Genomic DNA, 23,489 nt, shown 5'->3' with positions numbered 1-23,489 from the left:
TGAGACTGCCCCCAGATTGCTCTGACACTGTCCATCCAAACCATTCATCTTGGATTCACTCAGCACCTGCACATTCTAAGCAGTGAGATGGGTGCTAAAGAAGTATAAGGTATCGCCTTGAAGAGGCCTGGAGTTTGATTAGAGTGGAAAAAAAAATTCTCAGTGGATACCCAAAAGTGTGTGCAATTCTGAGCTAAAAATAGTGATACCAGTGATAACTGCTTTAGGTATTCAGAGAAAGAGCTGGAACAGGCAAGACTTGAGTAGGTCCTGAACGAAAGATAGAACTTAAAAAGGAGAGAAGAGTGAGCCTTCCGTTTTTTAGAGTTAAGACTGGGAAATTAATAAGCCTCTGTTGAAACAGAAAGGCATCACAGTTGAATGTACCTGAGTTCAAATCCTGGCTCTGGCACTTAGTACCCATGATCCCTCACACAAGTCAATCTCTTTAAGTCCCATATACATCATCTGTAAAATGGCAATAGAATGACCGTGCAAAACCCCATGCCCGGCATACATCAAATGCTCAAAAAATTTTAGCTACTACCACGATAACGGTTCCTACTGATGCTTTCTTTTTCCTCTTCTAGATGATAGTCATCATCACTGCCTTGAATGTTGGGGCCGAGGAGTTTAATCTTCTCGCTGCACGCAAAGGGAAGTCAGTGGTTTCTAGCCACTGACCATGCAGTACAATAGCAGAGGTTATTTTACTATGCACGTGCTGTTCTTTCTGAGGCACCTGCATGCAGTGAGGCACACGCTGCCATCAGAGGTTCATTCCTGCTCTGTTACAATACGGCCGGTTCTTTCATCTGCTCTGCAGTCAATTCCTACTTTTTTAGTGGCCATGGACACCTCTCTACCCTGGAGGTTCTCTCTCGCACCGCATCCCACTTGTCAGGATTGCTCCACATGTCCTAGCTGGTTGGTGACCCTTCCCTCACCCTACTCTGGCTGGTGCAGGTCACCTTTAAACCTCACAGACACAACTCCTCTTTGCCAAGGACACTCCCCAGAGTACCAATCCTATGAGACGGTGTGTGCTCCAGGTTTCTGTGATCAAATGAGTTTGGGAAACATTGCAAATATTGTATCTTGAAGACTCGTGGAGACCATCTTAACACCTGACAATATACATAAAACCTATTAAAGTTGTGAGCAATCTTATGTTTAAAAAGCCTGTTTAACTCAGCACTTTCCAAACGTACTTGACCATTTTTTACTCTATCATTCAAGTCACTACTAAGCCATCCCATCTATTTTCAGTTACATTTCATGTTCATCTACTTTTATATGAACAAACATATTCTTCATTCTTTGATAAGGCTTCATTACGAGCCTATAGCTTGAGGACTTGGCCATTTGTGATTTTCTGCTCACCTGAGTACAGAGAAAGCACTGAGACTATTTACCTGGCAACTACTGATTTAGTAAAGCCTGGAAATAGGAAATCCCTGATGTAACCTATTCTGCACTCCATTTGGATGCTACAATAATTTTTTTTCCAAATTAAAAAAAATGGGCTGTTTTCTAATTCCTCGGTATACCCTTTCTTTGCCTTTAAGTAATTTCAGCTGGAACCTTTGCAGGCTCTCACAATTCTTCTAAGACAATCCTCAAGTGCTTGGGGATTATGCCAGTTACTTTCTGGATCAGCAGAGGGTAGATCAGCTATTCCCAGCTCACGCGAAACCATCACTCTTGATTAGTCAATTTCCAACTTGATCTCTGTTTTAATTTTCACTCCAATTTTAATACTTTCATTGAATAGAGTTCCTAGTACCCTTCTCTTATGAACACTAGAAACCAAGTGGGTATTGAAATATTAGCCTTTCCAGTCTTGTTTCCTTTCTCCTCCACTTGTAGAAATGTATGCATGTTGTACTGAAGATTCTTGGCCAGTGTCTTTTTTTTTTTTTTTTTAATATCTAGACATTTGTACCTCTTAATCCTCTTCACCTATTTTATTCATCTTCCCACCCACCTCCCCTCTGGCAACTGCCAGTTCATTTTCTGTATTTATGAGTCTGGTCATTTTTTTTTTTTTACATTCCATGTGTAAATAAAATCATAGGTATTTGCCTTTGTCTGACTTATTTCACTGAGCATTAATACCCTCTAGGTTCATCCATGTTGTTGCAAATGGCAATATCTTATTCATTTTCTGGCTGAGTAATATTCTATATGTATACATACCACATCTTCTTTATCCATTCATCTATCAATAGGCACTTAGGGTGCTTCTATATCTTGGCTATTGTAAATAATGCTGCAATAAACACAGGGGAGCATGTATGTTTTAAAAATCTGTGTTTCCATTTTGTATGGGTAAATACCCAGTAGTGGAATTACTGGATTATATCATACTTCTATTTTTAATTTGGTTTGGGAATTTCCATACTATTCTCCAAAGTGGTAGCACCAATTTCTACTAATTAGCACCAATTAGCACTAATTCCTACTAACACTGCATGAGGGTTCCTTTTTCTCCATACCCTTGCTAACACTTGTTATTTCTTGTCTTTCAGACAGTGGCCATTCTGACTTGTGTGAGGTGATAACTCATTGTGCTTTTAATTTGCATTTATTTCCCTGATGATTAGTGATGTTGAACATCTTTTCATGTATATGTTGGCCATCTTGAGTCTTCTCTGGAAAAAAAAAGTCTATTCATGTCCTCTGCCCATTTCGTAATTGGTTTGGTTTTTTTGTTTGTTTGTTTTCTGGGTTTTTTTTTTTTTTTTTTTTTGGTATTGCATTGTAGAAGTTCGTTATATATTTTGGATATTAACCTCTTACTGGCTATGCCATTTGCAAATATCTTCTCCTATTCAGTAGTTTGCCTTTTTGTTTTGTTGATGGTTTCCTTTGCTGTGAAAAAAACTTTTTAGTTTGGTTCAGTAACAACAGTTTACTTTTTATTTTGTTTTCCTGGCCTGAGGAGACATACCATAAATATGTCACTAAGGTTGATGTCCAAGAGATTAGTGCTTATGTTTTCTTTTAGGAGTTTCAGGTCTTACATTTAGGTCATTAATCAATTTTGAATTTATTTTTGTGTATGGTGTAAGTGGTCTAGTTTTCTCAACACCATTTATTGAAAAGACTGTCCTTTCCCTATTGTATAGTCTTTCCTCTTTTGTCATAAATTGACCATGTAAGCTTGGGCTTATTCACTGATCTGTGTCTTTTTTTTTTTTTGTGCCAGTACCATACTGTTTTGATTACTACAGCTTTGGAGTATATCTTGAAATATGGGATTGTGATACCCCCAGTTTTGTTCTTCTTTCTCAAGATTGCTGTGGTTACTTGGAGTCTTCCATACAAACTGTAGGATTATTTGTTCTAGTTCTTTGAAAAATTCAATTGGAATTTTAGTAAGTGTTGCACCAAATCTGTAGATTGCCTTCGGTAGTATCGACATTTTAACAATATGAATTCTTCTAATCCATGAGCCTGGAATGTCTTTCCATTTGTGTCATCTTCAATTTCTTTCATCAATGTCTTACAGATTTCAGAGTATAGGTCTTTCACCTCCTTGGTTAAATTTATTTCTAAGTATTTTATTTCCTTTCCAATATCTTTATTCATTTATTATTTCCATATACATCCCTAATCTCTCAAACTTTGTTCATGAGACTATCTACACTAGAGGTAACCTAGAAATAACATACTGTGTCATTACTGATATGTGTCAATTATTTAGAACACTATTTGGCACACAGAAAGCACTCGCTAAATGTGGAAGGAAGGAAGGAAGGAAGGAAGGAAGGAAGGAAGGAAGGAAAGAATGCATAAATTTTACAAGAGACAAAGTATTTTTCCAAGTGTTTAACAAATTTTCAGTCTTATAAAAAAAATAGAGTGTTTCTGGTGATGCCCACCTTTGTACTAATAATATATTCTAAATCTGCCATAATCAATGTATATAAAGTGCACACACACACACACACACACACACACTGACTTACCCTGGATTAAGCACTTTTTATGATAAGTAAGTCTAAGCTCTGGCTTTGCCTCTGATTCATGTTTAGGTAGACATTTTTCTAACCATTTAATGAAATTCACAAACGTATTAATTAGTATGTACTTTGGAGTGGATAACATTCTTAGCTTTAGGAAATTAAAAGCAAAATATCTATTTTCCCCTATGAGCAAGAGTTGAGATTTGACCTTTAATATAGAATAACATTTTACTTTCAAAAAGTGATTATTTAATTTAGAAATTTTCAGCCTTACAGAGGAAATGCTCAGATGGTTTGCAATAGAAAATACACAATCAAAAAATATATGAAAAATGTGTAGCCACAGGAGTAATTTTAAATGTAAAATTAAAAAATCATATAAAATTGGTGAAAGTCACAAAAATGACTCCCAGATTCTTCCACATACTACTGATAAGAACAAAAGTGCTTTTCTGGATCGTAAGAGGTCATTTATATCCAAAGCCTTAAATATTTATACACTATTTGGCCAAGAAATGACACTTATAGAAATATATAATGATAAAATAATCATGATTGTTTACAAAATTTTATGCACTTGCAGGCTCAATTCATTGACATTTCTGAGAGTGAAGAATTGGAAATGACTCTTCTGGCCAAATGATATAACATTAAGCAGATAAATCGGGCTACATTTACTCAAGAGCAAACTTTACAATGAAAAAATATTATAGAGGCAGAGACACAGAGAATAATATCCAAGCTAGGTAGTTCTGAAAGGACACAAATTTGTGAAAAGCACCTGTTCAGTACAATGACTTTGGGGAAAATTAGAATATAAACATATGAATATGTATATATGAGAAAAAAATACACAAGACTAAACATCTTTGCTTTTTAAACAGCTGCAACTGCTACATGTAAAAATGAGATAGTTGTACCTCCCTATAGTCATTTTAGTGTCCACAGGAAATATTGCCACTAATAAATATTTATCACTTAAAATAGCCTTCATAAGAGATAATCATGACACCGCCAAACTCCAACTAACATATACTTATATATTTAAATTTTTTTTCAGTTTATTTATTTATTTTGAGAGAGAGAGAGAGAGAGAGCACAAACAGAGGAGGGGCAGAGAGATGGAGAGAAAGAATCCCAAGCAGGCTCCACACCATCAGAGTAGAGCCCAGTGTGGGGCTCAAACTCACGCATTGTGAGATCATGACCTAAGTGCAGATCAAGAGTCAGATGCTTAACCTACTGAGCCACCCAGGCGCCCCATACACTTATACATTTTATGCAACATTTGTTATACTGTGTTTAATTGTATATTTCTATATAATGTTTTTAGCTAATGAAATTCTCGCTTCAGAACAACTAAAATGGATATGGTTCATATTTGTAAGGAAAATTTAAATGCTTTGTTTCATTCTTTGAATAGTGTTCTTAACATCATATTTTTATGAAGATATTCTTATATTAGTACAAAGGTTCCATAAAAAGGAACAGAGAATTTCATTTAAATATGAACAATGATTTAGAAAACAAAGACAATTAAGAATAAAAGATTCATGTTTGGCTTCATTTAACATGCTTGTATGTATCTGAGACGTAGAGTCTCAATTGAGGTACAAAATATATAGAAGAAAGCACTTCATGTACTAATGCAAGTTTTAAGAGGGGCCCAGGAAATTTCAGTTCTAAAGGATAAGGCAGTTTCTCCATTGATCAAGATTTCCCGCCAGAGCACAAATAATGCTCTAAATAGACAGAGGCTAATTTAATAAAGATCTACATGGGTTATTGATGTAATATCATTAGTTAAGGTTCAATTACCAACATTTCCAAACTTTATGAAGTTTCTTTGTATCTCTTGTGGGAAAGTAGACCTTTGGGCTCCTCTTCCAGACACTGAATTTTTATTTTTTTCAGACACTGAATTTTTAAATTATCTACATATTCCTCCAGGCAATGTCCTAGGTTAAGAAGATAGAAGTGTTGTGTAAAACCACATGACAACATCTGAGACCGTTTGTGACCCTGTGATTGGATGAAGGATCTGCATGTGAAATCCGTAGGTAACCTCTTCTCCACGTTTTCACAATATTTACTTGAAGAGAATTTACTTCCATCAACAGTTCCAATCACGAATTGCAAGAAAAAAACGTGTGGGGGATGTACAGTCTCACTTGCAATATTACCACTAACATTACCCTTTCCCTGAAGCTGCTGCTACTCAGCAGCCCTGAATCCCTTATGTCCTAGGTCTCAGGTTAAGTTTTTTTTTTTTAATTTTTTTTTTAATGTTTATTTATTTTTGAGACAGGGAGAGACAGAGCATGAGCAGGGGAGGGGCAGAGAGAGAGAGGCAGACACAGAATCCAAAGCAGGCTCCAGGCTCTGAGCTGTCAGTACAGAGCCTGACGTGGGGGTCCAACTCACGGACCATGAGATCATGACCTGAGCTGAAGTCTGACGCTTAACCAACTGAGCCACCCAGGGGCCCTGGTTTTCTTGACGTTTTGAAAGAACCCTGCTTTAGATGGCAGTGCTATAACCTGTGTGTGAAGTCACTTATTCCAAGTTTGCCTTACTTGTTCTCCTTTTCTTACCAGAGACATCTCCTAGAATGCAGCCTGACTTTTGATACCTAATTTCTGTAAATTCATTTAACTTGTTTTCATCTAGCCACCCACTTCACTTATAACCTGTGTGGTTAACTATATAAACATATTAAGATGCACTAAAAAATAAAAAGAACTTACATCCTTTATCAAAAACTGAAAAATAAACTATGGTCCCTTTTCCACAATGCTGGTGAATTTTATATTTGTGTTTCTATTTTTTCCTTGCATACCAAATATACTGTAAACCAGAGTTCAGTTTTTTTTATCATTATTATAGATGTCATAGATGTCAACGCCTGTAAATGTGTTACATCTTCTGGTATGGCTTATCATCACCTGATGTATTTGGGGTGCAGATTCAACTTTAAGCAGATTTGAGCTTTTCTTCTCTTTAAAAAAATTTTTTTTAATGTGTGTTTATTTTTGAGAGACAGAGCACGGGCAGGGGAGGGGCAGAGAGGGAGACACAGAATCCAAAGCAGGCTCTAGGCTCTGACCTGTCAGCACAGAGCCTGATGCGGGGCTTGAACTCACAAACTACAAGATCATGACCTGAGCTGAGGTTGGACAGTCACCCAACTCAGCCACCCAGGCACCCCGCAGATTTGAGTTTCTCAATAGTAGCTGTGCAAATACCTGGGGAGGCTTCTCATACACTTCCTAAGACATCACTCCTCTTCCAGGAGGCATTCTACCCTGTTAAATACGTTAAATTCTACCCTATTAAAATACGGTACCCAGACTTTTTTTTTATAATTTTTTTTCATGTTTATTTATTTTTGAGACAGAGACAGAGCACGAGCAGGGGAGGGGCAGAGAGAGAGGGAGACACAGAATCCGAAGCAGGCTCCAGGTTCTGAGCTGTCAGCACAGAGCCCGACGCGGGGCTCGAACCCACGAACTGTGAGATCATGACCTGAGCTGAAGTCAGACACTCAAATGACTGAGCCACCCAGGCGCCCAATACAGTACCCAGACTTAAGTGCAGTGCTACAGATGTATTAGGATGAGACCAGAGTCCAGGGAAACTGTTGTCTTCCTTGATCTGCCAACACAGAACTACCTTTGGGGTTGGCCATATCAGGCAAGCAGCTAAAAACCAGGGCCTCCTCAATAACTATTATTACACCAGGCCTCCTAAATCCTACACGTATACAATTGATTTCTTTGAGCCTGACCTTAGGACACTATCTTTATGTTTCACCACCCTCTCCAAAAAAGCCTCACCTCTCCCCAGTCTTCATCTCTATCTAAATTTGGCTTCAGAGACATCACCTCTACGTGAAATTTTATGTTGTTTTTTTTAACTTCTGTACAACTTTATTGTCTACTTACCCTATGAGAATGAAAACACCACAAGAGAGAAGCTTTTGTCTCGTTCACCCAGGATATTGCCTGGGATATAATGAAGAGCCAACAAATATCTGTTAGATGGATGTGTCAGTCTTCATTAAGTTCTACCTTCTTCAATTCTGGAGAAAAGGCTTAGATGCAAATATTGTCAATCTAACATATCACCCAATTCTCTGAGGCAGCACCTACTGAAAATTTGGTAAGGATGCCTTTCAAACCTTCACCCAAGTTACACAGGTCCACTGTTCATCAAATTCTGTTTAGGATATAATGAGAAGCACCAAGTACAGAATCCTGTATGTTATTGAATTCCTTTCAGAAAGACAATAAGCCTTAATTAGCATATTTTGGGAAAGGGCATGCCAATGCTCCTCCCTACTTTCCTGTATAATTTGGCCCATAAGTCCTGATCAAAAATCGAAATGCCATTAGAAAGATCAAAGTCAATGATAACATTTCCCTGAATTATCAGTCTAGAGACGCAATCAACAAGGAAAGGAGACCTCGGTTGTGTTACAGACCCCCTCTCTAAAAGAGACCTGTGACCACCACTTTGTCTTTTCCTCTTTTCATTGCACAAACATGGCAATTCTTTGAGGATTGGCGTTGAGATCAGCAGTTTCACCAGTTGCTTCTGGAATTCATCATCTTTGTGAAAACTGGTCATTTGCTTCCTGTTCTCCGGTGCGAGGCCTACTCTTGGTAATTTCTAATGGTCGGGGACAGTCGTTTTATGAGCACGATCCTCTTAGCAAGCAGGAATATAAACTGCCTACTTCCATTCGCTGGCAGACATGGCTTTCCAGTTTGAACATCACTCTCTTGTGTGCATGAAGATAAAATTAACACAGGAACCGGGTGGCTATGTGTTCCACCTGACAGCTGTTACGTGCTCTAAACAATGGGCCCCTCACACACTTTCTTCCTCGTGCTCTAAAAATAGCCTGGCTGTCTAACTCTTACAGGTTTTGCAAGCTTCGAGCAGCTGTTCAGCTCTTCCTGCATTTATTCTTGTAGATGACTGTTACGCGCTCTCGCTTTCCTTTGTCTTTTTAACCATTTGCTTTTCTCCTCCTCTCCACAGCCAAGGTTATCTTGGCAAGTTCTCCAAGCAGCCCCACTAGTATCTTTAGATGCCTCTCCCTTTTCTTCCTCTTGGAGATAAGTTATCATCATAATGTCAGAATTTCCTCTAGGGGATCTTTCCTTAACTCTTGGGTTTTCCTTTCCTGTTAGACTTTCTATCTAGGTACACGCAACAAACACCATTTCTCTTGTTTTCTACTGAAGCCTCGGTGTTTAATTTATTTCCTGGCACACAATAGGCATGCAATAAACATTTATTTAATGAATGATAAACATTTTCTGCAATTCCTTAATTTTGACTTCTGAAATGTAAGGCATACACCTGACTATGTCCTTGTACTCTTCCTGGTCTTTGAGAGATAGTTAACAGGCACTTTCTTTTAGTGTTACCATGAATCCTTCCTTACCAACCAAGTTTCTGTTTTTGTTTTTGTTTTTCTTTTAGCGAGTCACTTATAACTTGAATAGCAGTGCTCGATTCAGCTTTCATGGTCTTCAGGGGTATTGCTTATTGATGGACAATGAAGATGATCCATGGATATACATACACATTTATGGTAAGATATATATTAATATATTACATGGCATACATAATATATAGTGGCAGATAAACCATCATCACAAATACCTGAACATACAGTTTTATACACATTCTGTGTATTTAGTGTTCAGGATTCTTGTCTTATTGCAAAGAATTCATATGGAACTACCTTGCTGTACAAAAAAAAAAATTTTTAGTGATAGCGACAAGGATTTGGGGTGGGGAGGCTTTGGGGAGCCTTGATTCTCCACCCACCTCTGGGCACCTGCAGACGTGGGCCAGGCAGCTAGCCTTGTGAGGGAGTGGGGAGCCGAGGCTGCCCTGAGTCCCTGTGGACACTTGCACACACAGGCCCAAAAAATAATTTTAAGAAGAAATTAGTAGAGTGGGTTTAATGAACTTTTTGCATGCCCATCTTCAATCTGATGCTAGAGATACCTAACTCCTCTGAAAGGAATGTCTGACATGTATGCAAGGGTTATATTCAAAACATGACCCAAATATTTACTTACCTTTGTTGGTATTAGAAATCAGCCTATTTATAATTTCCTTCCATTGTGGGCATCTACAAACATTTTCTGTCTTAAAAAAGTTTAGAACCAGCAAGTAACAGAAAAGTACAAGCGCTGAATTACAGATCTTGGAAGAAAATCAGCCAATTTATATATCATCTTGATTTTAGGGAGAGTTCATCCAAGGCACATGTACTTTTGTAAGAGACTGCGGGACATGGAATGCTAACAATCTTCATTGTCAGTGAACTTCCTAAACTTGTGTCTGAATGTCTCAGGCCTCACTTTCAGCTCATTTCCTCTTATTGAACAGAGGCAGGACAGCTGGCCAGCATCTAGCATCTGCACTGTCCTCAGTCTTCCCTAACTGAGTTACGGACCACGCTTCTGAAATGGGAGAAGGCCAATTTGAAACAAAAGTAAAAACTCTCAAAAAAAAAAATCTTGTGGAAAATAACATTTTAAACTGAACTTTGAATGGGCCTATAGATTAGGTCAGGGGACGGGCCAAAACACTGAAGTGCTGTCCCTTGAACAATTCAGATTCATTCTTAGATAGTATTACAGGGTCATAAAACACCAGGCTTGGAAATTAAAGATGTTTATGTCTCATCAGAAAGTCTTTGAATGTAACTCTCTGGCATACTGCCAAAAGGGCAGCTCTTTGGGGGAAAACCCTATGCCAAAGGCCAAAGAGGCAGCTGTGTTATTCAGCTCCTGAGAGCTTCCAACTCAACACCCACACAAGCTCAATTATGAGCAAATTAAAGGGATCCAGACTGAACATAGTAATTCTGGTAATTTAAATAAATAGAGGAAAGTCTACAATTAGTAGGAAAAGATTGATTTTCTGGAAAACCCAGAAAATGACACCCTAACCCCTTTGAATAAGCATAGTTACATCCAATTATTTAAAAATAAATTTCCTTTTATTCATCATTTTAATCATTCTGATCTGACTTAAAAGTGGCCACATGCATGCCAGCAAAAGTATTCCCAAAATAGAAGCAGAATAGCCTCAAAAAAAAAAATCTATACTGGCTATATAGGACTTAATGACATTGAGTAGAATTGTAATCAAAGTTTTATATCTACATTTTAGAGCACATAGATAATGTACAATTCGTGTCTACCTTTTTTAGTGCAGAGAAAAACTGAAAGTAATTCAGAAATAACAGAGATTGAATATTGGGGAATCTATTAATATAACTCACTATGTTAATAGAATAAAGAACAAAATACACATGGTCTTTCTGTATAGATCTTTAAAAATCACTTGATAAAATTAAACATCAGCTACGGATTAAACAAAATGAGCAAATGAACTTTTTAAGAAGCTAGGAATACGAGGAAATTTATTTAACTTGATAAAAACATTTCTTCTATCAGGAAGCATCAGCAAATTCATAATTAATGGACAGAGGCATGTAGTATGCACGTACACAGTGAAAGCATTCTTGTTTAATGTTTAAGTTCATTTTGATAAGCTGATCTAAATAAAGTTCATGTGGAAGAATAAATATATATGAGGAGCCAAACTGATTTTACCAAAGAAGAAAAATCAGAGGAAGTTTTTCCTAATAAGTTATCAGAATACAACGAAATAGCATAACATAAACAAGGTGACACTGGCATGGAATAAATATGTCAATAGAATATGTCTAGAAACTGACCCATGTATGCAAGGAAACTTAGTATTCAATGTTATTACATTCTGAATTAATGGGGACAGGATGTAACAGTCAATACATGTCATGAATAATTCACCTATTATCACAAATAAACATTTTTCTGCCTCATTCACTGTGGATAAATATATTACAGATTGGTAAACATTTTTTAAAAAGCCTTTAGGGCACCTGGGTGGCTCAGTCAGTTAAGCGTCTGGCTCTCGATTTCGTCTCAGGTCAAATGCTTCATGAGTTCAAGCCCCACATAGGGCTCTGTGCTGACAGTATGGAGCCTGCTTGGGATTCTGTCACTCCCTCTCTCTCTCTGCCCCTCCCCTGTTTGCTCACTCGCTCTCTCTCTCTCAAACTAAATAAATAAACGTAAAAAAAAAGCCTTTAAAAGTACAAGAAGAAAACAATGTGGCAAGTATAAAGCCTAAAGGTCATGAAAATGGAAATTTTTTACTCTGAGACTAAAATGTTTTTTATAGTAAAGGATATCATAATCAAACTAAGAAGACAAATAATAGACTGCAAGAAATTCTTTGCAACATACATAACAACTTTCTAAAGATAAAAAAAATTAAGAAATGGAAATATTTTTGGCAAAGGATATAAATAGGTATAATCATAGAATATAAAAGACAAAAGGACCCTCCAAAAAAAGCCCCAAACCAAAAAGACTCCCCAAACTCTCAATCCCAACTTCAGTCAAAAAGGGAAAATTAAATTGTCAATTCAGATGCACTCATAAAACACAATACAACTATTATAAAGAAACACAACACACAATACACACACACACATACACGGGTGATGCAGCGAACAGAATGCTGCGTATACATAGCAAACTATTTTTAAATCACGTTTGTATCTGGAGATGAGGTGGCTTCTTTCTCATAAGAGTTGTCTGTCTTTTGAAACGTTAAGTGAAGTAAATGGAACTCACTCACCTTTAAAATAACTTGAACATAATATGCAAGTTAAAATACTAGCTTAGACTCAACAGCAAAAATGAAATAAAAACAAAGAAGGTACTAATGGGGACTGTCAGCCTTCAAAGATTCCTGCAGACTTTGTCAAGGAGAACTATCCAATAAAAATTACAAGATAAACAAAAGGTTTTCTCTTTTTAATTTTGTACCATAAGAAATTGCCATTTTTCCAGGTCCAAAAGAGCCAAATAGCATTAATTGGAGATTCAGCCTTAAAACCTTAGGATTGATTGTTTGATTATTTATTTTCCACTTGGAAGATTGGACCTTGATCCTGCTATCCTACAAGCAGAGCCGCAACTTTTTTAGTAAATATATTAATTCCTTACTTTGGCCCAGTGCTATTTATAGAAAACTAAACAACATTCTTTTCACCTAATCAAACAGGAAAGACACTTCCAAATGTTTACCATTCTGATATCATCTGAGTTTATTCACTAAGAAAACCAACACATCTATTGAGCTCATTCAATTGTTCTGGGGAGAGGGCTCAGAAAGCCTCTAGAATGTTGACCCTTGGAGCCCTCTGCAAGAGTCTTAGCTTTAAATTGGCATTTACTGGAAGAGATCAAGCTTTGATGGTATATGAAATAGTTTTGTTTTTTTTTTAACCATATTTTACTACTTCTGCTGTGTGGTGCATTTAAGCCAATGTTTCGGCACTTGGGTCCTGAAGTAAATAGCTCATGACCTCTGCCCAATTATGTAAACTGAACAAACAGTACTGCTATTTTCATTTATGGTATAATTACAGTAGAATGCAATGAGTGACAGCCATACATATTTTCGAAGGGCTATTTCAATTTAAAAAAGAAAACTTCTCAAAGTTTTCAGTAATAAAAAATATACACAGAAATACCATTTCTGGCTATGACTTAGGTTTTATTTTAATAGATTTGACAATATTTTTTTTTTTCTTAAAATGAGTGCTATGTATTGATGGTCACTTTCTGTTTTAATTAAATGAAGAAAATAGTAATATATTCTTGCCCCAAATTAAAAGAAGTTTTTATCCATTCATTTTCCCCATGGAGAAATTAGAAAGATACAATAAAAATACTTATCAAGCATTTTGTAAAAATCAAGTTTTCCTCAAATTATTAATAATAACCTTGGTCACTGTCACACATTATTCCTTTGGTTTGTCAAAGGTTCACCCTCCAGAAAATCCCCTATTCCAGCCAGTGCTCAGGATTTCTATCCCTCTCTCACTGTAGGTGGTTAGAACAAATGTATCCTAGTGACCTAGTTAATTTATAGAAAATGGAATCAATTTCCCTTGTTTCATCCTGACTGAACGTTTTTCTGAACTTACCTGAGTAACAGATAAGCACTATTTATCAGATTGCTTGGTGGAGCACAAAGTTTTGATTATTTTATACTCTTATTGCTACTAATGAAATATGCAATATGCCTCAAAAAAATTTGCAAAGCATGGCCTGCGAGCACCCAGCAGCAATGAGTATTTCCTGAGGATTTATTTTGCACGGACACCCTTCTCTCAGAATCGTTTCTCTCCAAGTGCCTATGAGGGCACAGCAATGTTCTTGGGTGTCTGAGCTGTCTTCCGGGTTCCCACATCCTAGGACCTGGAGAACACAATTTGCAGGGGCCCTTGCTCTGCTAGCACCCAAAAGTCACCCAGAAATTCCCTGCAGAGCTCGGAAACTCAATGAGGTTGTGCAGGCATGGACCCAGGGTACCCTGACACCCTCGATCTGGCACACCCAGAGACCCTTTTTTCCCTTCAGTGTTAACAGTGTCTGGAGATGGGCATTTAAAGAGATAAGGCTTCCTCATTGCTGCTACCCCTAGCCACTGTACATGGAGATGGGCAACCCTTTAGAGGATTCATTTAACCACACTATCTTCCCAGACCCTGCAACAGGTGCATACGTGAGAAATGCAAAGGCTCTGGAGGAAGTGAGAGTACAAATACAGAGGCAGGTGACTTACTGGTGCCTATGGTATTCTGACCATCTGGAAGGAATAATCCTATTGTTCTGACCTCTATGAACCACTTTATAAAAATATCATTTCTCTCTCTTTTAAAAAGGGGTAATTACAATTAGATGGTGAGAGGAGACAGGGAGATGGGATGACCACTAGCCCCTCCTCCAGGCTTCAGCAGACTTTGCCCCCTAAGGTTGGAGCTGAAGAAACAAAGGGAGGACATTCGGGAAGACAGATGGGCTGAGGCTGGAGTGCTGACCTGCATGTCACTGGCCCTCACTTACCAAGGTCCATGCTCTTTGAGGCTTTCAGATTCATTGATTCAGGCTGCCTGGCCGGTGTCACGGATCTGAAGTGGGTGTGCTGATCTGGAAAATACACTGCCGAATCCACCCCAGAGCTATGGAAAGAAGCCACATGCCATATTTAGATTTAGAGTAAAAAAAAAAAAAAAATTTTTTCTCCTTTGGTCAAGGAAGCAGTTGTCATTTTGAACACAGCCCCTCCTCATTCACCCTATAGTTCCCAACCATGTATTTGCAACGAATTCTTGAATCTCAGGTTGCTTTCATGAAATGTAGCAACTCTATTTTTAAGTATTTTATCACACTCCACAATTTAAATAAAATATTCTCTGGCTAATATCATGTTTTCCTCTTCACTGATTTCTGCTAATTGGGATCCTGCTGTACAATATAGAACTTTCAGTGGGAAAGGCGAGCCTGGAATGAACTGGCGCTTCAAAGGAGGTCACTGGATATTAGCAGAACCTAAGAGCAGGTTAAGAGATTTCCGTGGGCTAAGCATGCCCTTCCTTTAAAAACAAGTGAAAGGGTTGTATCCTTTAGAGAAAACCATCCTGCTGAAAGACTGATGGCCGCAGTAGTTTGGTTTTCTACTTTATTTAGTTCCATTTCCTAAAACTAATGTTAATACTGAGCAAATAGTCTGCTCATCGATAATATAAAAAGGAAATAACAGGAAAAGCACGCTTGACAATTTAGACACAAGATACATTAAATGCCCATCATAGGCTTCCTAGTACTTGTAGTCCGTCTCAAATAACTCTATTTCTGCTAAATATTTTATTTATTTTTGCTTGAGATTGAAAGGGATTATATAAGGGAATTGCAGACAATGCCTTATTTCGTGGTTAGAAAATAAATCATATTTATAAATTGTATAAATTAAATTATAGCTGCTTTCTCCCTTGATATTATCATATATTTAGAAAGTTAATATGGTGGCTCATTTCAACATAGCTTTATTCTAATTTTAAATGCAGTGAAACCCAAATCAAGTATCTGATAAATCTGAAAGTACCGAGTGAGGTTGAGGTTTCAAACAGTTGGGATTTGACACTTTACGTGAACAATAAAACAACAACAAAAAATGAACTGTTAGGTATGAGAATCCTAAAATGTACAGGGGACCTCAATTTCTTAACCAAATATTCCAAAATAAGTTTAATCTTTTCCTGAAACTCATTAGTTATGCACATTCAATATTGCCTTGCAGGAATATTAAAATTAAAATGCAGCCATAATAATATTGCTGAGTTAATGGATGAACCTCCATTACTGTAATACAGTGGGTGGCTTAAGGAAGCACCTATGACAGGCGCAGAGCACAGAGCTCAAGACCACAGATGCCAGAGCTGGTCTGCTTAGTTCCAAATCCTGGCTCTGCTCCTGATGAGTTGTGGGACCCGGCCACATAATGGGACCTCTCTGTGCTTCAATTTCCTTATGTATAAAATGGGCATAATTACACTCCCTGCCTCATGCGTTTACTAAGAGATCCAATGAGTTTGGAAAGAAATTTGTAAAGTAAGGAGAAGAGATTCTGGCACAGAGTAAGTGGCAAAGAAGCATTTAGGAAACAGATAACCAGGTAAACAAATAGACCACTCTTGCTGCCCAAGACCACAGTCTTGCTGACCGTAAATTTTTGCTTTTCGAGTTACCTATAGGATTTTTCCAGTTTCTTTCTTTGTTTTTGTTAAAGTCAGTTTTTGTTCTATGTATATATACATGGTTTCATGAAAATGTCTCAAGAAATTCAAATCTATACAATTATATAATCTTTATAATTCTAAAGCTTTTGGTTTGTTTTTGGCTTCTTTCTTGGTGTCTGGCTATATTTTCAATATCACTGACTTATATAAAGTACATCTGATGTGGTAGGGAGTGACGACAAAATATGCCAGTGGTGGGCAGAAATCCTTGAACCACCCGTGCTGCTGACAATGGCCTGGTGTAACAGCAACACTCCAATTGTTTCAGCCCATTTTAAAGAAGAATTCTGAGAGGCTACTATGAACATGAGCTTCCCCCTGAGCCTCGATGTTCTGGAAGCACTTGCCTTTAAATGTGTTTATTTGACCTTTATTTGCACTTAGTTTTTCATCCTTTGATGTCTTGTGATGATGTGGTTTTAGTGTCAGAAAGACTCATGGCCTTCATAGAATCTGAGAATTTAAGGGCCGGAAGGCATTACAGGTCACCTCATCTAATTCTTGTAGATAAGACACCGAGGCCCAAAGAGGAGGCTGATGTTCCAAGGTCACACAGCTGGCCAGTGCCAAAGTGAGGACCAGAACTGCTTGTTCTTAATAGTGCTTTTCTTGGAGCCACGGAAGCTTTGGCTAAAATGGTGGCTAACCCGGGGCCCAAGTGCAAATGATGCTGACACTATGGAGATCAAAACTTTCCCTTTTTGTGCAGATTCACTCACTCTCTTACGCTGCTTGCATTTTAGGTCAGCTCTTTGTTTCAGTAGGGTGATACATACCATCAAATACAAGGAGATCAAAGCGTCAACCCAAACAGATGCCCTCAGTTACAATGAAAGGCATTAGGGAGGTGGCGTGGCTTAGGACCAACATGAATATTCCTCATTAAAACTTGGGTCACACTGCATTTAAAGTGCTCTGCTCCAGGGAGACAAGGGGAATGTACCCAGCTGAGTAACACATTGGTTAACCTGTTTTATTGTCTTACTTTACACCAAACTAAGTATTAATTGACATATTAAACATAAGAATTCAGATTTTTTGAGGCTCTCAGGAAGCAATTATCCCCATCCCCATTTTAAACAGCAAGGTGGAATGCCACTTGCTAAGCAACATCAGGTAAGGATCTGTCTAAAGTGAATTTTTTGGTACAAATGTTTAGATATAATGCAGGCTGATCAAAGAAACAAAGAGCTGCTTTCTATAAATGAATGTAACAAATGTTCACATGTATATGTCCGCACACTATATATACCTGAATCAATCCATTAAATTGATCATAGTGATTCATACATCTGTTGCCATTGCTTTGAATGGGACCAAGTGCACATTTTGGAACCTTCGATAGAAGGGCCCTTTTTGCCATGATGCCAAATAAGAAATAAGGCAAAATAAGGCTGATCTTTAAGGAGGGAAGTGAGTGTAATATGAGAAATTGCAAGATTAGAGCCAATGTGAGCATACAGTACAAATAATGAAGTGTAGTACTGAGTTGATGTGAAAATATTTTAGAGATGTAAGTGAGACCAGTGAAACCGTTTGTAATTTTATGCTACATATTGAAAGTTTTTGGAGGGAAGGGGTGACACAGCGATTAACTCTAAAATATGACATGTTTTAATTTTGAAGAAAGGTAGCATGTGCTCATGGCTGAGTGGCTGTAGTGGGAAGCTGCAAGTTGACAGGCCAAAGACATGTTTTAAATAAAGGCCATGTTTTCAGCATGAACAACCAGGGACTCTATCAAATAGAAATGATACTCAATGTCAAATTATGCTGCATAATGAATAAATAAAGGTAGCGTGAAACATATGCTAGTGTCCTGAATATGGTGACAAATCGGGAACGTAAAAGACATATAAGACCCAGCCATGAATGTTCAAGGAGAACTGTCAGAAATAAAAAGGAAGGGGAAGAAGATTTTGAGAGGTATGGCAAAAAAAAAATTCTGAAGTCTCAGGTGTCCATGAATAGGGCTTCAACAACTGGCTACTATGAGTAAGAGTAGATGAAGGAAGGAAGGAAGGAAGGAAGGAAGGAAGGAAGGAAGGAGGGAGGGAGGGAGGGAGGGGAGAGGCAGAGACAGAGAACTCAGAGAGTATGCAGACAGAAAAAATATAAACATGTAGGGAATAACCAAATGTTGTTGAAACTGTTAATAAAATTGAATATATTCTGTTATTAATTTGCCTTACAACCACCCTGAAATATCACAGCAGAAAATATACTTCCTTTACATTTATTTTTTATTTAGACACACGTATTCCCAAGTTTTGTCCAATAATTGATGACATAATACTACAAGTTCAGGAAACTCCTGATGTCTTTTTGGTTCAAGACGCAGGCATTAAGTTGGATCACATTTGTGTCTCACTTCTCATGCAAGAGTCGTTTTCTGTTTCACAATACTGGCTGCATCCCTAAAGAACCACTTTTCCCTTTTAGAGAGCTTTTAACTTTTTTTTGAAATCCAGGGCAGCCTCCCTTGCTCAACCCTCCTGGCTCCCTTCCAACCCTTCCTTCATCCTGAGTTCCACACATCCCAAACCCCCTGCTGCTACCGGTCACCTAGGCAACACAGCAGCTTGCAGGATGGTGCAGGTCACGAGATCCCAGGGGAAGAGTTTCAAAGCTTTACCTTTGTTCCTTCCATCTCAAAAATGTCTTTGGCTCTGCCCCTTTCTCTCCAGCCATGCTGCTCCTCTCTTCATTCAAGCCCTCTCTTCTCTTGCCAGTCCCCAGACTATCCTCTTTTATGGCTTTCCCCATCCACAACTGAACTCACTCAACTTGATATTGTCACCGCCCCTCCCCCACCAACAGAAGAAATCTGTGGAGACACTGAAGCATCCAAAAAGGGAGTTGTCAATTCCCAATCATTCCATCTCTGCAATATCTCTAAGGCCCTCTCTCACCTGAAGAGGTTTCTCATCCGAAAGCTTCTCCCTCCCCTCCCCAGCACTGTTCCCTAGTACCTTTCACGGCTACTGCCCTCGAAAACCTGCAAAGAGTCTCTGGCTTCCAATGGATATTAACCTTTCTCCATTTACAACTACACAACTACACAACTAAGACCCAGGTCTTACCATGCTGTCTACTGAAACCTTGCAACAAGGTTTTACTATCTGACGAACGTATCTGCACTCCTTACCCTTGCACTCTGGGCTCCATCATCTGGCCAGTCAGCCGGGATACAAGATGCACAAACCAACTTACTTTCCCAGTTTCCATGCTGTTCCTTTTACCCTTTCCTCTCTCCGAAAGTCACCTCCTTCCTGGGCTTTTCTCCTGTCCGCCTCCAATTCATACTTTAAGGTTTAGCTGAAATGCCATTTTTCCCATAACACTTTCCCCTGATTCCTGTCTTCTGCCTTGGATGTCCAGAGCACTTTATACCTTCTGGTAAATATCCCTTTGTACCTTGTGCACTAGTTGTCAATTTTCCCTACTGGCCTACCATCTTCTTGAGGGTAGGTTTTATATCTGATTCATCTTTGCTTTATCCCAACAGTTTTTCACATACACGCAGGATAAACAGTAAAGGAGAATGAAAGAAATTATGTTTTTAATGTATTTTCTAATGACAGAAAACTGTCACTTTTGATTCAGGGTTGAGGCAGGCAATGGAAGTGAACGAACACAATTAAATATGTCCAGATTTTCTTCCAAGAAACCCCTAGAAAACTGATCTAGAACGTTACTAGTTGGTGAAATTGTATTTGAGTAAGACAGCTGACTTCAAAAACATAGGAATCAGAGATAGCTAAATATAGGTAAGCTTCCAGCTAACAGAGTTAGCTATACTCTTTTTGTGTTGCTTTATTTTTAGCAGATCGTAATAAAAAGCATAATAGGAATGACACCAGCATTGCTTCAAGAAAAATGAAAAAATTTCACAGGATTATCAAGGGACATAGAATGGAATAAAATACACAATTTTTAACAGCCATAATAAATACAGAAAATGGCAAAGGGACAAGTTAATGATTTTTAAAACTCATCAGAAGAACAAAATCTATGAATTCCACTAGTCAGACGGTGTGCAGACTTACTAAATCTCTCTCTCTCATGCTTGTGAGATCCTAAAAATTATTGATTTTTTGGTTTCTATTACAGAGTGGATATAATATTGGGTACTCTTTTCAATATTTTAGATTATATATGGTGTTGCTTTAATTTTTAGATTCCATTAACTTTCTTGGAACATTTATTTTTAAAATACCTTTAGGGTTCACCAATTACAAGTGAAGAAAAAAACAAAAACTAAGCTTTATGTCCTCTCAGTTTTTGTTTTATACCTTCCCATATAACCTTTTGAGCTCTCTGGTTTTTCAACACGATAAAAGAAAGTTCTACAATTTCCTTAAATATTTTATAATATATGACGAATTTTAAATTCCAGGAAGCAACATATGAATACTCTAAGCTATTAATTTCAGCTATGAGAAGCTTTCACTGAAAAGGAATTACAGATCCTATGAGATTTCCATTCTGGAAAGAAATAGAGTTAAAATAGGGTGGCTGGGTTTTCGCAGAAACACCGTAACGAGGAACATTTACGATATATCATGTTATCAATACCTGTGGCTGTAATCTTCAGTGCCCAATTCCAGAACGGGATGTGGTGGTGGAGAAGGTGGTACTTCAGCCTCGGCCCATCCGTCACTGGGAAGCAATAGTTCTAAAAAACAATGAACCAATGAAGCTGTAAGCTCGAGGCAGAACTGTTCAGTGCCTGGTTTTGTTTCAGTCCACCTCACAGATGCAATTTTCGCCAACACATAAACCAACCTTGAAATAAATAAGTCCTCCTACAGAAGTGAAGGATTTGTACGAGAGCTCATGCAGCCTGTGTGAGGAAATCTAAGCCTGCTAATGGGTGTTCACGCTGGTGACCTGCTGGCAACCCGTGGCAAGTCAAGACCGTGCATCTTGAATATCTTTTCCCACCTAGAAAAGGCTGACAGTCGCTCATGACTGGTGTTCTGTGGAAGATTAACAAAGCCATCTCTTTCGTGCCTTAATGGTTTTGTAAACAAGACTCTCTAGTGAATACTCTGGATCATATGGAGATTTAGTTATTGGCCTTAGTGACAAAACGTACTTAAAAAAGACACGAGATACTGTACATCTACTCACCCTTTAGAGATGGTAGAGGGGTAAAAATACTATTTTTGGATCTGTGCCACAATGGAAATACATGGGTTTGAGGCCTTGGAGGCAAAAGACTAGGGTCAGACCTGGTTTTCTCTCCTACTGAAGATGCATACTTTTCTAATCTATTCTACTCTAGAAAAATTAGACCTATATCCTGAATATGACTACAACTAATAACAAGCAAGGTTGTTGGGACCCTACTGTGTACTAGACATCATGCTAAGTATTATGTTCATTATGTCATTTAATACTCGTCATTATTACCAACATCAACTCATGTGTGAAAAGCATGATAGAGTGTCCTGGGCAAGCAAAAAAGCTATGCAGCAAGGCCACCATATTTCCGGTCATGGCTCCCACAACTGCGTGAACTTGGCCCAACCACTCAACTTCTCTAAGCCCCAGTTTTTTAAATCTATAAAGTGGGGATAAGAATAGCTTCATTAGAGGAGTATAAGGATTGTATAAGACGGTGCATATTCAAATAGATTTATAAATGCAAAGTGCTAATAAGCAACAAAAAGATTATTATTCTATACATTCTAAACTCTACTGCATATCTATTACAGTGAGATTTAGTAAAAGGCGGAACCCTGTTGGTCCTTGATTGCTGGAACCAGAGAAGAGTGTCTCTATCCCTACAAAAGGCTGCTGGTAACAGAACCTGCCTGACTTGCCCACATGCCAGATGTGATGGTTACTTTCGTATGTTAACCTGACTGGTGACTGGGTCCAGGGTACCCAGATATCTAATCATACATTATTCTGGGTATTTCTGGGAGGTTGTTTTGGGGTGAGATTAACATTTAAATCAGCAGAGTAAAGTAGAGGGTCCCCCCTAATGTGGGTGAAACTCATCCAATCAGCTGAAGGTCTGGATAGAACCAAAATGCTAACTCTCCTCCTCTGAGGAGACAATTCTTCCTGCCTGACTCTTTTCAAACTGAGACACTGGCATTTTCTTGCCCTTGGACCCAAAACCAATCACTGACTCTTCCTGGGTCTTGAGTCTGCTGGCTTTTAGATCGTGACTATGCTGTTGTCTCTCTTTGGTCTCTAGATTGCCTATTCACCTTACAAATGTTGGGGCTTGCCTGGCTCCATAATCATGAGCCAATCCTTTGTAATCAATCTCATTATATTAGTTATTATATATTACTATGTATATTATATATGTTACATGTATTACTGCATACCATTATATGTTATATATGTTTTACATTGTGTTATATGTTATTGTATTATATATCTGTATACATGCATATACATTTCATTGGTTCTGTTTCTAAGGAACACCTGCTCCAAACTCTGCCCCAGGGACTAGTATAAAATGGAGGTAATTCTAGCAGTGCTGGCATGTGCCTGGGTAGGAGGCTTAAAGCAGGAGATCTTACAGGCAGGGTGACCAAAGTATAGAAGCATGGTGAGCACAGGCAGCCATCACTGTCCCCCTGTACTGCTCTCCACCCAAGTGATCTAGTGATTTGGTAATATGGCAGGAGTCAGGCAGCCAAAGGCTTGCTGACAGGAACAGAAGAAATACACTGTAAATTGGGGACAAGGGACACATTGGGACATTTTCCACAGGCTGTAATCTCTCTACCCTCAACTTCCCACCCCGTCTTTCA

The 23,489-nt window shown here is 38.2% G+C and overlaps 1 protein-coding gene across 1 annotated transcript in view; it reads right to left on the bottom strand.

Annotated features, from left to right (window-relative positions):
• The window catches only part of PARD3B (par-3 family cell polarity regulator beta), a 1,004,169-nt gene that overhangs the window by 368,387 nt on the left and 612,293 nt on the right, over positions 1 to 23,489 (bottom strand). Inside the window, exons 14-15 of the mRNA XM_042949849.1 lie at positions 21,286 to 21,385; positions 14,975 to 15,090 (exon numbers count right to left, since the gene is read on the bottom strand). Coding sequence (XP_042805783.1) covers positions 14,975 to 15,090; positions 21,286 to 21,385 — 216 coding nt within the window. The remainder of the gene's footprint in view (positions 1 to 14,974; positions 15,091 to 21,285; positions 21,386 to 23,489) is intronic.

Source organism: Panthera leo, chromosome C1 (genome assembly GCF_018350215.1).
Source record: "Panthera leo isolate Ple1 chromosome C1, P.leo_Ple1_pat1.1, whole genome shotgun sequence".
NCBI classification, from domain to species: Eukaryota; Metazoa; Chordata; class Mammalia; order Carnivora; family Felidae; genus Panthera; species Panthera leo.
The sequence above is the reverse complement of the archived record's forward strand: the minus strand, read 5'-3'. Positions and strand labels throughout refer to the sequence as shown.